At 38.6% G+C, this 17,940-nt stretch overlaps 1 protein-coding gene across 1 annotated transcript in view; it reads left to right on the top strand.

Moving 5' to 3' along the window:
* SEMA3A (semaphorin 3A) overlaps positions 1 to 17,940 on the top strand; it is a 388,300-nt gene that overhangs the window by 283,700 nt on the left and 86,660 nt on the right. The window contains exons 8-11 of the mRNA XM_073619547.1: positions 2,327 to 2,441; positions 4,687 to 4,756; positions 5,666 to 5,810; positions 7,180 to 7,399. Of these exons, the coding sequence (XP_073475648.1) occupies positions 2,327 to 2,441; positions 4,687 to 4,756; positions 5,666 to 5,810; positions 7,180 to 7,399 (550 nt within the window). The remainder of the gene's footprint in view (positions 1 to 2,326; positions 2,442 to 4,686; positions 4,757 to 5,665; positions 5,811 to 7,179; positions 7,400 to 17,940) is intronic.

A 17,940-nucleotide genomic window follows, 5' to 3' on the forward strand; every position in this document is an offset into this window, starting at 1 on the left:
TTGCCAGCGGTTTAGACATTAATGGATGTGTGTTGAGTTATTTTGAGGGGACAGCAAATTTACACTGTTATACAAGCTGTACACTCACTACTTTACATTGTAGCAAAGTGGCATTTCTTCAGTGTTGTCACATGAAAAGATAGAAGAAAATATTTACAAAAATGTGAGGGGTGTACTTACTTTTGTGAGATACTGTACATGGTATGCAAGAATTTAGCAAGAGAGATTGGCTGAGAGAGCTGATCGGAAAACCATGAGCAGACCTTTTTTGGTCATGCTCCAGCAACAGAAGCCGGTTGAAAATCTGGCTTCTGTCGAACCAGCTGCAGTACACACGGGACAAATGTCGGCTGGTTTCTATTGAGCCAGCCAATGCTGCACAGCATTTAGCCCATGTATACTATGCTTTAGTTAGGTTGTGACAAAACACTACATAAGGATGAGGGCAGAACTCTCAAAAGATTGTCCCAAAAATGAATGGTTAATGTGAGTAGCTTAAAGTAATACTAAAGATATATGTAATATATATAATTTCTTTCTTTAAAATAAAAAATATGTTATATTAACTTACTCTGTACAAAGGTATTGGACAGAGTGGTCCCTTACCTCCTCTTCTGGAGTCCACCGGTGGCGCTGTCTACTCCACCTTACTTTGAGAATCCCCTCATCAAGCTGTCTGTAACAGGGGCACCTGTGTGAAGTCACCTGTGTGTCATGCTCCAGCTTCTTCCTCACAGAAGTTTGACACTGCTGCCTGTGTCTTCTGTGAGACCAGGAAGTGGAGGAGCAGTTCTGCAGCTGGGACAGCGCTGGATTGATGAGAGGAGCCAGGTAAGCATTTATCAGTGGGGGGAGGGGTAATGGAGCATTTTTTACCTTAATGCATAGAATGCATTTAAGTAAAAAAATGTTTTGACTTTTAAACCACTTTGAGGCTGGGTTCACTCTGCCGTGCCCAGCGACTCACAGCAGGAGTTCAGTGTGTCTCTGTTTACCCTCTCAGGTCTGATTTCGGTTTACATTTTTGGATACATTCAGACCTGAAATGGATCAGAAGACCGACAGGACTCCTGTGCAATTCGCTCGACATACAGCTCGGAGCTGTGTGAACCGGCTCTATTGAGATCCAGTCACAGTCTCCTGATATGTGAATTGGATGTGGGGAAACCGGCATCCAATTTGCAATAGTGTGAATCCAGCCTAAAGAAATTTTTCTGCTGTTCATTATCCAGAGGTAGCACAATAACTCCTGCACTTCTGAGTTTCTGCCTGTTGAAGGCTTATACTTTTTATAGTTTGAAGAGTAACAATTATTTGGCAACAGATTGCTGTCAACTATGTTTGCACTTTTCTCATAAAAAAAAACTTTGTATTACTTTATAACAAGGGATTGAGTGCCAGATGTTTAAAGTGTTTTGGAGAAAAATACATATGTATCCTTATGCCCAATGGCATTTAAATATGGTATTCATCAAGAAGTCCTCAATAGTGAATGCTGTGATGACAAAAAAGCATGAATCCATATGACCAACACATTTTGAAATCCTTTCCAAATGTGCAACAAAGTGATTTTTCTCTCCCCAGACTCTAAACACACTAACAACATTGCATAGCAATGTAATTTATATCCAAAATAAACCTTACATTGTGGAACTATAATACGACCCGAAGAAAAAGTTTGATGCATTTTCATATTGAAATGGTTACATTCTGGGTCAAATTGTAACAGACTGAAAGTTTTATCCAAGGTGATCAGTGAGAAATATCAGTCAGACAAGTTAAGTGGTTGTAGGAAGGATTATTTTCCCATAGCAACAATGCATAAAGTAGCTCTATAGAAGCGTGTGGGGGTGGGTAAGGTTAAGCCTTACAGGTACCATAATATACTTAGCCAGGGCTCCTGTTTTTCACCCAGGCATAGCTGTAGTGATTACATTTTTCTAGTTGCTACTAATCTGCTTTGCTGGACACAAAAGTCATTTGAACCACAAGAATGTGCAGAACAGGTTTTCTTGACGTGGCCTGTTCTGTGGGCTCCTTGCTTTTTCTCAGATGGGCAGAGTGTGATCCTGCACTGGGCCATGTGACAAGAGGTTTCTGTTTTGTTCAGACAGATTTTTTTCACTAGATGTCTGGAGTAGCTAGAATAATCTAATTGCTATGGTCAACACAGTCTATTTTGACACTTTAATGAATAATATCTAATGACTACAAGGTTTATCTGCATGAAAGCTTATTAGGAGAATGCATTGTTTTAATAGTGCATAAAATATTTTACAGCTATCCCTAGACTTGTACAGGTCTAATCTTGTCTAATTGTTGGCAGAATGACTTTGGCGGGCACAGAAGTCTGGTTAACAAATGGACCACATTTCTAAAGGCTAGATTAATTTGCTCTGTTCCCGGTCCTAATGGAATTGATACACATTTTGATGAATTGCGTAAGTATATCAACTTGTACATTGATTTGATGTGTTTTGTACATGGATGAATTGATGAGCCAGCATTTAAAGTATTCCATTCTAAGTAAGTTACACTTTTGCTGTAAGTTGATATTTAAATAGTATTGTAATGTTACAGCAAATCCTATAATTTTAAAAATATATTAAAAAAAATATCATAAATATCCTCTTTGTCTGTACAGAACAGAGCTTTGCCATTTTCTTTCCTTTATAAATTCATAAACAATTTGATTTGTAATGGTTCTTTCTTATTTCCAACTTCCAATGCAGCAGTTAGGACATAGGAATCATAATGTGTCCACTTTTACTTGTCTAATTCTCCTGGGCTGCCCTGTCACCAGCAAATCACCAACAAAATACCCAATACTTCTTAGTATAAGACAACAAGGGACACCTCCTTTTATCTCCTGCAATTCAGCTTCAGGTGTCTAAGCAGCCAATTGCAGAGCCCACATCCTGTCACAATAGGGAGGTGAGATCATGGTTAGTGTTGCAAAACTATACACTCTCAGTAAGTTGACAGCTATATAGGGATTTGGGGGATGTCCCAGATCAGATGGCAAAGGAAGGTAACAACAGGAATCTTTAAAAAGCTGCCACTTTTAGTAATTTGTCCAGAAAACTTCCAGTTTAACTTCGTAATAGAAATCTGTGTTGCACATTTATGCATGCAATATTTTTTTTTTATACACTAAATATGAAGTAATGTTTTTCAAAATATCATATACATTTTTCCACTGTTTTAGGGAATCTATAATGGTTTTTGGACAATTTAATTTCAAATTGTTTCTCATTTAGAAGCTTAAAAGTTTGTTTTTTATTTATTTATTTTTTGTCATTACTTATATACACATTTCTTTTACAAATGCACTTTTAATGCAGGATTCATCCATGACTTATTGTATGAAAAACATGCTGGGCCTTTTAATAGGAATCACCAGCACTGCTCGCTTGTTGATTGACTTAGGGCTCATACACATGGCAGCTCAAAAGAAAAACTGCTTTTACAGGCATTTGAGCTTTTATTTCAGCTTGAAGAAGCTTGAGCTTTTTTGTGCTCTTGTGAACATTTTTATTTAGCTTCTTCAAGCTCTTTTGAGCTCCTTTGAGCATAAGCGTTTTTTGTTTTTTACACAAACCCTCCTAAATACTATTTTCTTAACCACTGTAAAAGCAAAACAAAAAGCTGGAACAAACGTTTGTGTGTGTTTTCAAGCTTCTTTGAGCTTTTCTGAGCTCTTTTTGAGCTCTTTTGAGCTGTTTGGGGCACTAGCTCCTTTCAGAAACGTGAGTTTAGTGGGGGGGGGGGGGGGTATGTCTATAGGAGAATATGCCTAAAAAGATCTAAAAAACAAAACAAAATGTGCATGGGCACATTGGCTAACATGGAGGGGAGCTTCTAGGCAGAAAAAAATAGTGCTCAAAAGAGCTCAAAAGCCTGCAGGAGCTGCTTCTTTGAGATCCCTTGAGCTGCAGTGTGCATGAGCCCTATGTCTAGCTAAAAATCTTTACAGATTCCTATGAGCAAGTAAAGAGATAAGGGACGTCCCTTCAGTGTTGTGAGAAATAGAGTTGAATCACAGTAGATCAAATGACACAGGCTATTTAGTCTATACAGTATTATTTCAGCTCAGTGAAAAACAGTATCCTCAAGCATTGCCACCTGCTGCTTTTAAGGGATGAATATGAGGTATTTAAATACAGTGTTCATCTGTACCTGAGCAAGCAGAATGTCATTTTTAATTTTTTAGCTTTCATAATATTAATAAAATATGAAACATGGATTTGATTCTCTTTAGAATGTACTAGGGATGATGTACAAAAGCTTGAGAGTATGAGTGAGTTACATTCATAGAAGAGCACACAACAAGATAAATGTGCACTGTTGTATCTAAAGTAGATAAGAGTAAGCCCTGGTTCACACTGGTGTGTCTTTGAATTACTCTACTTCAGCGCAATTTAAAAAGCCGCAGATCAGTGTGATTTGCACCACCGATTCAATTGTGAAATAAAATCAACAAAAAGTAGTGCAGGAACCTTTTTACTAGTTGCTACAACATGAGTTGCAGCGATATGAACTGTTCCATTGCCGGCAATGAGGTGCGACTTGTCATGCAATTTAAAACTGTTGCATGCCAAATCGCTTTGGTGTTAACGGGGGGGGGGGTTAAAGCTTTTAGGATGTTTTCATGTATAATATGCAACTTTTTTTATTCCATTATAGAGGATGTGTATTTAATGAATTCCAAAGATCCTAAGAATCCAGTCGTGTATGCTGTTTTTACAACATCAAGGTATTTACAACCACTTATTTCTACTTTATTTATTTGATTTTTAAATATTTAAATGGTGACTATCATGGAAGAAATTGAGGTTAGGTGGTTGTGGCAATATTACCTACCTTACTTTCTTACTCAACCATTCTTTAGTCCTGTAACAAGCATTTTTTGTTATCTCATTATTCTTCTATTCTGAGCCCGGTTGTAACAACTTTAAAAAATGGCTGTGTATTGGTTGCTGGCACCAAAAGTTGTTACCTTCTAATACTCTATTCACACTTTCAAATAGGGCCGTTTGCAATTAGATGCAGGAGACCCAACTAGGTTTCCATGCATTTAGCTTTGGGGTGAAACCATATTGAAAGCAATGGGAGACTGATAGCTCATTAACAGGTATGAATGGGGCCTACACTTGTGAGTTCCAAGCATTTAGTTATCTTTAAACATGCTAATAGCTTTCCATTTAGACTTATGAAAGCATGCTGGTGAATATTCAAAGTTCATGCAAGTGCAGTTATCTTAATATGAAATATTCAGTATAGTGTCTGCATGATATAATTCAATTGAAAAGCCGCACACTGCTGATCTTCACAGGCAAAAGGGACCATGTACTGAATCATGTCGGCTGATTAAAGTTTTTCCTGTGAATACATCTACAGCGTGTGGCTTTTCCTTTGGATTATACCAAATGCACGGAGGAGTTACAGACTCCAAGCCAGCACCTGATTCTAGCATATGAGGGGAGCACTTGGAAGGTTGAATCAGTGCAGTATTTTTGACTTTACAAATTACAGTGAAGTTATGTTTCTTTAATGTTAATATTTTTCACTACAATAAAGATTGTGGATACTGTAAATCTATGTTAATGCCTCAGATTTAAGCAGATTAAAATTGTTAATGATGCCGTTCTTTCTGTATTTGTAGTAATGTATTCAAGGGTTCAGCTGTATGCCTGTACAGCTTGTCAGATGTACGACGAGTGTTTCTGGGTCCATATGCTCACAGAGATGGTCCAAACTATCAGTGGGTGCCATATCAAGGACGAGTTCCTTACCCAAGACCAGGAACTGTAAGTTGAATTAAAACTGACTTAAAATGTGCATGAATGTTTTTGTATTGTGAAATTATGCGTCAAAGCTAAAGCTTATGTTTAATTACATTTGTATCTGCCTAGATGTTGGCTTTAATAAATATCAACAATATCTTGAAGAAAATTTTTTCTCTTTTGCTTCTGAAATATTTATGCAGATAAAATATGAACTTGCTAATTTTCCCAACAGATAGGGATGCTAGCTTGTTTGTAATGTTATTGATTTTTATTCCATTGCTATTTAAATATTAATAATGCTTAGGTCAAGGTTAAGACAAAGATTATTGATTTTTTTTTTCTCTATTGTGTTTTTTAAAGAAATCTACACTTCTGGTTTGAATTTGTGTTATATAGTAGCTGTGCTTTAAATGTGATATGATTAATTTATGCAGTGCATAAAGTTGATTCATAGATGTGATCAGTTTAAAGCTGTAAAGTTATTTCAGTGGGAAAATAAAGTGTTGATCTACTTATGTAGAAAGTATATGCTCTTTATTAAGAGGTGTGAATTTTCAATTGTATATCAATTAGGAATGCGAAAAAATGTGTAAATTATATAAATGATATTTCGCAATATGCTGTCTGACACTTTTTTACCATCTGAGCTCAGCCAATAATGTAATTCTTGACTAACAACTAAACTATTGAGTACAGCTAGTTTATAGAAACAAATATTATTTTCATTTACAAAAGTGTTAATTACTCTAAATATATAGTACCTCTCACTCTGCAAATTATATACCTGTACTTATTTTCTCATTAAGATGAAGCCTAAGAAAAGGATATTAAAATTACCGGTTTAGATCGTTTTCAAAAGAATGGCCAGTTTTAAGATAATGCCTTAGTAGATGTAGTCAGATACAGCACAACCTGGAGCACAAGTGTGTGCATAAACAGTAATCAGGTGGATTATTTAAACATAATTTAATCCATTTTACAGCCTTAACTTATTTGGTGTTGCCACATGATGACTGGCACATGACCCCTTAAAGACATGCTGTCTTTCTGCCTGATCATTTTATGAATAAACCCCCACCAACACTACCAGTACAAGTGGATACTAACTTTTATTTTGGTCTCCCACTGCTTTTTTGGAGCCTTTAGTAAAATAATGTTTTCTTTTTTATGGTAAAAAAAGCATGTGCAATGTTTGTACCTAAGTGACTAATTGCCAGGTTTGAGTTTAGTCGAGTGGACATTATGCGTGATTACACTATCGGACCTGGGAACCTGCCATGTGTTTTGTACAAATTGCTTTAGTCCCTTATGATAATATTAGATACGTTTTTTTTTTCTCTTTCTCTCAATACTAAACTGCTAATACATACAATTTCTTGTTTATATTTAGTGTCCCAGCAAGACTTTTGGAGGCTTTGATTCAACAAAAGATCTTCCAGATGAAGTTATAACATTTGCTCGGAGCCATCCAGCTATGTACAATGCAGTTTTTCCCATCAACAACCGTCCCATTATTATTAAAGCAGAAGTTGATTATCAGTTTTCCCAGATCGTGGTTGACCGTGTGGAAGCAGAGGATGGCCAGTATGATGTAATGTTTATTGGAACAGGTACTCTTTATTCCATCATTTACTAGATTTATTTTCTAATGAATATTTTTGTTATGAAAAAGCATTGGGAAGTTTAGACTTCAGACTAAACAGGAAAGTCCCAGTCACTGGCAATAAAATGTATAAAAGGAATAGCTTAAATATTAGCACAGGGATGAGATCACAGTAAAAGGACGTGTGTTGGAAGGATCTGTTTCGTACTGTTAGTGTGATATTATTGCTAAATGCCGCCATCAAAGAATGCAATTGGGTACACAGGGTCAGTTTTCAGATTCCAGTGTTGTAAATCTCCTGACTCAGTTCAAATTGATGCCTGACATAAATCAGAAGAAAACTGAACGCTGGAGTTGAGGCTTTACTTCCTAACGTCTTACATCTGTGGGAAAGTCTTACAGTTAGTTCAGGGAGAGGGCATTTGTGGATTGAGAATTAAAGTGTGAAATAATTTTTGGTATGGGTGTTATGGCGTTGATCTCTTACAATTAGTTCCTTTTCTGCTAATCTGATTCTGTGGGAGCTGTAAAACATTCTTTGTCGTTCTAATGTATTTTGACCTTACTATAGCTCTTGGCACTAATACCTTAAGGATTCAAAGTCCTTAGTAACTAGAGCTATGCTTGCTGCAATATTAAAAGTAATTCAATGCACAGATTATGTTTCTTTAGTACACATGGTATAGCTAGCACCAAACCTGCTATATACTTCAAAGAAAATGCATTTAGTTGATGCATGCTGCAACCTCCATAATGTATTTGATTTTTCTACTGGGACTTTATTTGACTGTCCATCCTCTTCTTTTTCTAGACAGTCTTTTTCTTCTTTCATCTTTTTATGCTCACTTTCATTTCCATTTAGGCTTTCTGTAGCTATCCTCTGTTTGGAATAGATATGTTGCAGGTTGAGGGACTGTGAGGTCTGAAGACATGTGTAACCTAGCAAGGAATTTGTGTGAGACACTGTGTGACAGATGTGGGAATTCACAAGTGAAAGCAGGTGATGACCGAGGAAATGTTTAGCAAGTCTTACATGAGACGCTAGTATACTATAAAACAGGCATTCTGTCAGTACTAAAAAATCCTGCTATATCCTCAGTACATTCTGGGATTCTCCGCTTTTTATCCTTTAGCTCCTTTCAAGCTGTAATAGACTGTCTTTCCAAATGTTCTAGCATTCAGAGAAATGCCATTCTATAATCATTGAGAGACTTTTTTTAGGGACCTATACGTTTTTTCTCTAGTTATATGACCAATCCAAGAAAAATATATACATTTTTCATATATATTGTAGCAAGGGAAAAATAATAATAGGGACATGGTTTTCTTGATTAGTAACTGTACCCAGATCTCAAGGGAACAGGGGACTTTTTCTACATATCTTGAGTATGCACTGCTACCCTTTATACTTTAGTAATAATAATAATAATATTGACTATGATAATAACAATTCATAGTGCACACTGTAACCTAATTACCTAACAAGTAAATAATGCTGTTCCATGTCAACACAAGTTTTACAGCTTGCATATTGCCTGCAGTCAGGACATAAATGAATGGTATATGTAGAACATTAGTATTTTTTACACAGGCATTTCTTTAAAGCTGACAGAACAGCTAAGCAGTATATTACAGAAAGGACTAAAGCAGCCCAAAGGAATTGTCATCTGTCCAATCGGTTTGTTTTTTTCAGCATGATTGGATAACAATTGTTTGTCTATTGACAGACACTTGCCTTCTAGATAACTACGCACATTGATTAGACTGATTAGATTATAAGTGTAATTGTTCCCCACTCCCCAAAGATAAACAGCATTGGCACCACCCATTTACTTTCTCATCCCCAATTACTTTAAATGAAATGATTAGTAAAGCCAAATAATCATGTTCTCTAAAGCACTGTTCATAATAGCAGCAGTTAGGCCACCTCCCTATTTCTATAAGTACACTGGAAGATAAGTGTGAAAATAATCTGCACAACAAATTCAAGTATTAACAACATGGCTGCTGATGAGCACATGTAAAATTAAGCTATTAATGCCACATCTTTTACAATGAGAGGGTCATGGGTTATTTTACTAATGAGTACTCCAGTAGCGCTTTGAACACTGAAATGCTAACAGCCCTATTGTTACTAGTGTCATCAATTTTATTATTCAGTTTGAAATGTAAATATGAATGGCCTAAATGCATCAGTATTACTCTTTCACATTATTTGGGCTAAAAGCCAGCTGTTTGTTATCTCTTGTGAAGGGGAAGTATATAATCCAAAGTGGATATGTCATGGATGCCAATGTACAGCCTTCTTCCTTAGATAATCCCCATCAGTGTCACATCCTTAACTTCCAACATTTCTACAAGCTGTTAGCAGTCAAAACAACTAAACTGGTGGTCTAAGGCTTGAGTTGCGGACTTAAACATGTTCACAGGATAAAAAAGCTGGGAAAGATGTCATTTTAACCAGTTGGTACAGTAGGCCAGGAAATTAAATAAAAAGATATCTTGGTCTCTGATTATATGTGATTCATAGGTCTTCTATAATATGCGCACGAGTAACAGAAATAGAATTTGCATTGGTGGTTATTCTCTGTAAGTTGAAATACTGGCAAAGTGCAATCAATGTCTTGGTGGATCAGTCACCTAAATATATAGCTTGAGGTAATATTTCAAACTGTGTAAGTGCATCTGTCATTGATGTGAATTAATAGCTCTCATATCCTTTAGCTGAGCTCCAAACTGGAGCCTATTGATCTTAAAAGGAGTAGATGTTTAATTTTGTGTGAAAGTATTTGAAATTCTACTCTAACTTGATCTGTAACTCAGATACAGTAGAGCTCTGGTACCTGAGGCCTGATCAGTCTCCATAGTGATTAACTCATTTTACCTTTGACCTCCAATGTTTCTGCACATGCAAGACCTGTGAAAAAAGTACTGTGTCTATTCTGTAGAGAATCAATTCATTTTAATTATGTGCCCAGAGGTTAGCTGTCAAATTTCATCAATTTCTTATCAAGGTCTACATCTGTACTGGAACATTGTGAGCTAATAAGTGCTGAAAGTTTTCATTAAAACTTTTAGTTCTTGACACATTTCTTTTTATAACTTAAATCAAATGCAGTGCTCCAAAATTGCCCTTCCACTGTGTTTTATGACTCCAATTTAGTCAATCATGATTTCACTCCTGAAAAGAATCTTATGTCTTGCTGCAATATGCACATGCTGATGGATTGCTATTAATCATGGTAACATTTCAGAATTGTGTTAAATGATATGAATGCCCTCCCTGAACAGCTTGTTGGTACGAAGGCAATGTTGCCCACCCGGTGCTATTCCCGGGTGTGTTCAGCTGTCCTGTTCTCCTGGCAAGGCAGGCTAAATTCAAGCTGTTTCTCTGGAATGACAGAGCTGCTTTGATCACAGATCAACAACAAAAATAAAAAAGCATGGATTGCATTGTGCAGATTACAGAACCTCTGCATGTTTCAGAACTAAGCTACAATAGAAATATACATTGTAAATACAACAAACACATAGATAAATAAGTATACATTACCAGAAAAAACACACCTATACAACAGAAAAACAGAAAAAGCATGGATATATCACAAGAAAAAAGTTTGAAGCATCTAGATCACAATTACAAAAACAACTCCAGAGATGAGTCATATCAGGTTGACTGCCATTAGGGATGAGCCGAACACCCCCCTGTTCGGTTCGCACCAGAACATGTGAACAAGCAAAAAATGTGTTCGAACACGCGAACACCATTAAAGTCTATGGGACACGAATATGAACAATCAAAAGTGCTAATCTTAAAGGCTTATATGCAAGTTATTGTCATAAAAAGTGTTTGGGGACCTGGGTCCTGCCCCAGGGGACATGGATCAATGCAAAAAAAAGTTTTAAAAACGGACGTTTTTTCAGGAGCAGTGATTTTAATAATGCTTAAAGTGAAACAATAAAAGTGTAATATTCCTTTAAATTTTGTACCTGGGGGGTATCCATAGTATGCCTGTAAAGGGGCACATGTTTCCCATGTTTAGAAGAGTCTGACAGCAAAATGACATTTCAAACTACTCACGGCTATTAATGAATTGCCGGTCCGACAATACACATAAAAATTCATTGATAAAAATGGCATGGGAATTCCCCATAGGGGAACCCCGAACCAAAATTAAAAAAAAAATGATGTGGGGTCCCCCTAAATTCCATACCAGGCCCTTCAGGTCTGGTATAGATATTAAGGGGAACCCCGGCCAAAATTAGAAAAAAAATGGCGTGGGGTCCCCCTCAAAATCTATACCAGACCCTTATCCGAGCACACAACCTGGCAGGCCGCAGGAAAGGAGGGGGGACGAGAGAGCGCCCCTCCCCTCCTGAACCGTACCAGGCCACATGCCCTCAACATTGGGACCAAAGGAAGATAGAAGATAGAATAAAGACGATAGAAGAAAGAAGAAGCATTTAAATAAAGGAATCGTCAAAAACTGTCTCTTGTCATTTTTAACAATTTTGACACTTTTTTGTGAAATGGTAGGGGTACTTTTGCACCCCCTTACCATTTCACACAGGGGGCGGGATCTGGGGGTCCCCTTGTTAAAGGGGGCTTCCAGATTCCAATAAGCCCCCCTCCCGCAGACCCCCACAACCACCAGGCAAGGGTTGTGGGGATGAGGCCCTTGTCCTCATCAACATGGGGACAAGGTATTTTGGGGGGCTATCCCAAAGCACCCTCCCAATGTTAAGGGCATGTTGCCTGGTACGGTTCAGGAGGGGGGGCACTCTCTCATCCCCCCTCTTTTCCTGCGGCCTGCCAGGTTGCGTGCTCGGATAAGGGTCTGGTATGGATTTTTGGGGAGACCCCACGCCATTTTTTTTTTTAATTTTGGCGCGGGGTTCCCCTTAAAATCCATACCAGACCTGAAGGGTCTGGTATAGATTTTGAGGGGAACCCCACGCCATTTTTTGTAAAAAATTTTGGCCAGGGATCCCCTTAATATCCATACCAGACCTGAAGGGCCTGGTATGGAATTTAGGGGGACCCCCACGTCATTTTTTTTTAAATTTTGGTTCGGGGTTCCCCCGTTTTTATCAATGAACTTTTATGTGTATTGTCGGACTGGCAATTCATTAATAGCCGCGAGTAGTTTTAAATGACTTTTTTTCCTTTGAAATGTCATTTTGCTGTCAGACTGTTCTAAACACAGGAAACATGCGCCCCTTTACAGGCATACTATAGACACCCCCCAGGAATATTACACTTTTATTGTTTCACTTTAAGCATTATTAAAATCACTGCTCCTGAAAAAACGGCTGTTTTTAAAACTTTTTTTGCATTGATCCATGTCCCCTGGGACAGGACCCAGGTCCCCAAACACTTTTTATGACAATAACTTGCATATAAGCCTTTAAAATTAGCACTTTTGATTTCTCCCATAGACTTTTAAAGGGTGTTCCGCGGCTTTCGAATTTGCCGCGAACACCCTAAATGGTTTGCTGTTCAGTGAACTGGCGAACAGCTGATGTTCGAGTCGAACATGAGTTTGACTCAAACTCAAAGCTCATCCCAAACTGCCATCAACAAAAAGAAGTGTGCTTGGAAATTGAAGACTGTCAACACACAACGATATACTCTTATCTGGATATTTGCTTAAGGTTACAAAATACAGCTCCAAAAATTATGTTAGGCTCAAACAAGCAGTTTGTGAATGTCTCGATAACATTTTTGAATGGGGGAACTACATATAGTGCACATCTATGGCTTGGCTACCATTCAGGAATAACTTCTATTGATGCACAGTTTCCTAACTGGATATAAGGAGCAGAATCATTTAAGCAGGCGATAGATTATGCATTTTTTTCCTTCAACCTTTAGGTTGAACAAAAAAAAAGAAGAGATTTGATTCTCCCATCAACACATTTTGTAATCCCTCCCATGGAGCTATTGTATTCTGACAGCAGGGAAAGTTTCCCACCATCAGAATACACTCAATCAGTGCAGCCAGCTATAGCCAGTGGCACTGATCTAGCAAAAACAACCCAACAGGCTGGTTGTATGAAAGTCGATCAAGAGATCGACTTATGTGTAACGAGTCTGCCCATGGATGGATAAACTCTGTTGAACCGGATACATTTTGATCCATCTATGGTCTTCTTTTCCCCCTACCAGTGGTTTTATGATTGAAGAGCAATAAAGAATAATTTTAATTCACAATAACTTTTGCCAGCTATTAAGCATGGCAGGGGATTTGGAAAAGTTTGGAAAAAAACTTATTCCTATGGTATCAAATCTAATCTCTGGTGATGTTCTATATCTTAGAATGATCATGCCCACTTTCCCACTGCCAAATACATTTTAATAGTTATCAAACGTAGTTATGAAACAGAAAGTGTTAAGCAGAATCCAGAAAAAGCTGTAGGCTTTACTTCATGAAGAATAGTGCAAAATTCCACTAGACACAGAAGAGGATTTCTTTGATGACCTTCCAAAAATGACTGAAGCTGTTCTGCAAGCAAAAGGTTGCCCAGCTACTGATTAGTTCCTGAAAATACAAATGTATACATTTTTCTCTCTTTATTCTCTTATACATGCATAGTAGAGAGTAAAAACAATTCATTCAGATCAGTAAGAACAATAGTGTCAGATTAAGGAGACTGATAACCCTACAGCTTTTAATGGATTTGGTAAATGTGGTTGACTTTTTTCTATGTCCTTTCTGTGCCCTTTTACTGGTATGATCTTAATAATCTGGAATGCGTGTCATATAGGAGAAACATAAAAAATTATTACTCTTCTAGTGTTGTACAGAACACCCACCTAAATAGTAATGACCTCCTGTACAATTGCGATGGGAATTTTTAAAGTTTTTAAATATATTTTTTATAACTGATGTAAGGCACAGGCTAGCAAGATTGCTAATAATGTATTGGTGTCACCTGGGCTTCTCACATACATGTCTGTTTGATGAGTTTTTTCTCAGATCTTAAAGTGGTAGTAAAGGCCATATATTTGGGTTTTACCTACAAGTAAGGCTATAATAAGGCTTACCTGTAGATTCTGCAAATATCTCCTAAACATGCACCACAAGTCACCGATGCATGTGATCTAAAGGAACAGCATACCCGTGCTGTTCCCTCAGAGCCCTGTGCCATAAACAGTGACTTCTGCGCAAATGCCCAGAAGTGACGGCATTGCGGCATTCAAAGGACCGGAGCCCACTTCCCAGAAGGAAGACCAGGTAAAGATGAAAGCCTTGTCAGTGGTAACAGTGCGCCCCCTGGTTGCTTCGTTTTAAGGTAAGTTTCACATAATGTACTAATATGTGATGCATACTAGCACAATATAACATTGCCTTTCAGGGGAAAAGTTTATTTATTTTTTTTAGTTTTAAGTTTACTACCCCTTTAATAAGTTCTGATCTGGGTCCTGGAGTCTGGAAGCTTTGCAGAGCATTGGGTGGGATAAAGCTTCTAGTCCTAGGTCCACATTTTACCTGTTATCCAGACCTCATTAATTAGTCAGCTGTCCACAAACCTTTTCATGTATAAGCTGGTTTATGCTAGAGGCTCCCTCATTCTCTCACTATTTTCGCTATGAGATATTTCTGCTGGGTGAAAAGCTCAACTGCTGATAGAATATTAAAATAGTAAATGTGCTGCATATTTTTTTGTGGGAACCAATTAGAATGCATCCTGTTAGTCAAGAAATGAAATAAGTGTATTTAGTGGCTCAGATGAGCATATGTTTTGTTTGTTATATGTTATGGACTTGCTATATAATACCCTCCTGCACTGAACTATGTTCGTTTAATGTCTTGCTGATATTTGCATATTCTCCCTGTGCCTGCGTGGGTTTCCTCTGGGTACTCCGGTTTCCTCCCACACTCTAAAGACATGCTGGTAGGTTAATCATATCCTGTCTAAATTGGCCCTAGTATATGTATGAATGTGTGTTAGGGACCTTAGATTGTAAGCTCCATGAGGGTAGGGACTGATGTGAATGTACAATGTATGTGTAAAGCGCTACGTAAATTGACAGTGCTATATAAGTAACTGAAATAAATAAAATAAAATAAAAAATAAAAGTGTGGGATAAAACTGCCTGCACTGTTCTTTAGTATACCTGTCTAGTGCATTGGTAATTGCTGCCACTACCAGTTCAGGCAGTCCACCTTACACTGACCACACCTGTATAATTATTTTTACTATTATATGTTAATATTCCTGCGGTAGGGACTATTTTAAGGGACTTGAAAGAGCCTTGTTTGTTATTATTATTATTATTATTATTATTATTATTATTCAGGATTCATATGGTGCCAACAGTTTGCGCAGCCCTTTACAATATAAAGGGAGGCAATACACCAACAGTACAATTCAAAAACAAGGGGGTTAGAGGGGCCCTGCTCCTGCGAGCTTACAATCTAACAGAGAGGGGCTGGTGAAACAAAAGATAGGGACTGTGAGGGATGAACTGATGAGGGGAGTACAAGATTCAGTTGTTAGCTGGAGGCAGGATAGGCCCCCCTGAAGAGATGAGTTTTTTAGTGATTGCCTAAAAGTGGACAGAGTAGAGTTTTCAGGGATTGCCTTAAAGTGGACAGAGTAGGAGATAACTGAAAAGATTGGAATAGTGAGTTCCAGAAGATGGGAGAGGCTCTGGAGAAGTCCTGGAGACCAGCATGGGAGGAGGAGACAAGGAAGCTAAAGAGCACGAGGTCTTGGGAGGAGCGGAGAGGACGGTTTGTATGATATTTACAACACTCTCATCAAAACCCTCTCATCCAAACCTCATCAACTCTTTTCTACCCTTAATTCCTTACTTCACCCCCCACTGCCCCCACCCACCAACTTGCTTACCTTTCAACAGATTGCCAATCACTTCAGGAACAAAATCGACACAATTCGCAAAGAGATATCCAGCATTCAAATTCCTCCCCTACCCAACATATCAGGTCCAACACCACACTCAATACTCTCCTCCTTTTGCCCAGTTCCCACAGATGAAGTTGATAAACTCCTCTCCATGGCCCACCTCACTACCTATCCCCTGGACCCTGTCCCTTCTCAATTACTGTGACCACCATCCCACTCTATCTTCAACTCCCTAACCCACATTTTCAACCTCTCCCTCTCCTCCGGCACCTTTCCTTCCCCGCTTAAACATGCACTGGTTACCCCCATACTTAAAAAACCCTCACGAGACCCCACCTGTTTGAATAACTTAAGACCCATCTCCCTGCTCCCATTTGCCTCCAAGCTCATCAAATGCCTTGTTCATGACCAAATGAGTCGCTACCTCATGGACAACAACCTTCTCGACCCCCTACAGTCTGGCTTCCACCCACAACATTCTACTGAAACTGTCCTACTAAAACTCACCAATGACCTACTAACTACTAAAACCAATGGCTACTACTCCATACTCATACTTTTAGACCTCTCTGCTGCCTTTGACACAGTTGACCACCTGCCCCTCCTCAGCAAATTACACTCCCTTGGCCTCCGTGATTCTGCATTATCCTGGTTCTCCTCCTACCTATCTCAGTGAACTTTCAGTGTCACTTACAACTCCATCTCCTCCGCTCCCCTTCCTCTTTCTGTTGGGGTACCCCAAGGCTCCGTCCTTGGGCCTCTCCTATTCTCACTCAATACCTCTTCCCCGGGCCAGTTGATAACCTTCCATGGCTTCCAATACCACCTCTATGCCGATCACACCCAGATCTATCTCTCCACTCCTCAACTCACCCCCTCGATCTCCTCACGGATCTCAAACTTACTGAATGACATATCGGTATGGATGTCACACCACTAACTCAGACTTAATCTTTCTAAAACTGAGCTCGTTATATTTCCTCCTTCACGGTCCCCCCTGTGACTTCACCATTAATATCAACAACACAACCATTGGTCCCTCCACACATGCCAGAGTCCTGGGTGTAATACTTGACTCTGACCTCTCCTTCAGCCCCCATATCCAATCACTGGCTAAATCCTGCCGCCTTAATCTCCGCAACATCTCCAGAATTCGACCCTTCCTGACTTATGACACCACAAAGCAACTTATTCACTCCTTGATTATTTCCCGCCTTGACTACTGCAACTCTCTCCTTAATGGCCTACCCTTAAGCAGGCTATCCCCCCTTCAGTCTATTATGAATGCTGCTGCTAGACTAATACACCTCACTAATCAATGCATGACTGCCGCCCCTCTCTGTCAGTCTCTTCACTGGCTTCCCCTACCCCACCGTGTAAAATTCAAAATGCTAACCATAACATACAAGGCCATTCACAACATCACCCCCATCTACATCATCAACCTCATCTGTTCAATTTCAAATATATATATATATATATATATATATATATACTGTATATATATCAGTGATGTGCAGTCAGGGGAGGCAGGTGAGGCAAAGCTATGCCATGAACAATAAAAAGAATAAAAATCAGGCTTTGTAGGTCATAGCTCGATGACCTGAGGTCACAGAGACCCCAAATTTGGGGGTAGGTAGCCTAAGTCCTACCCCACCACTGGTAAATTTGGGT

The sequence above is a fragment of the Aquarana catesbeiana genome, linkage group LG03, assembly GCF_042186555.1.
Source record: "Aquarana catesbeiana isolate 2022-GZ linkage group LG03, ASM4218655v1, whole genome shotgun sequence".
Classification (NCBI taxonomy): Eukaryota; Metazoa; Chordata; class Amphibia; order Anura; family Ranidae; genus Aquarana; species Aquarana catesbeiana.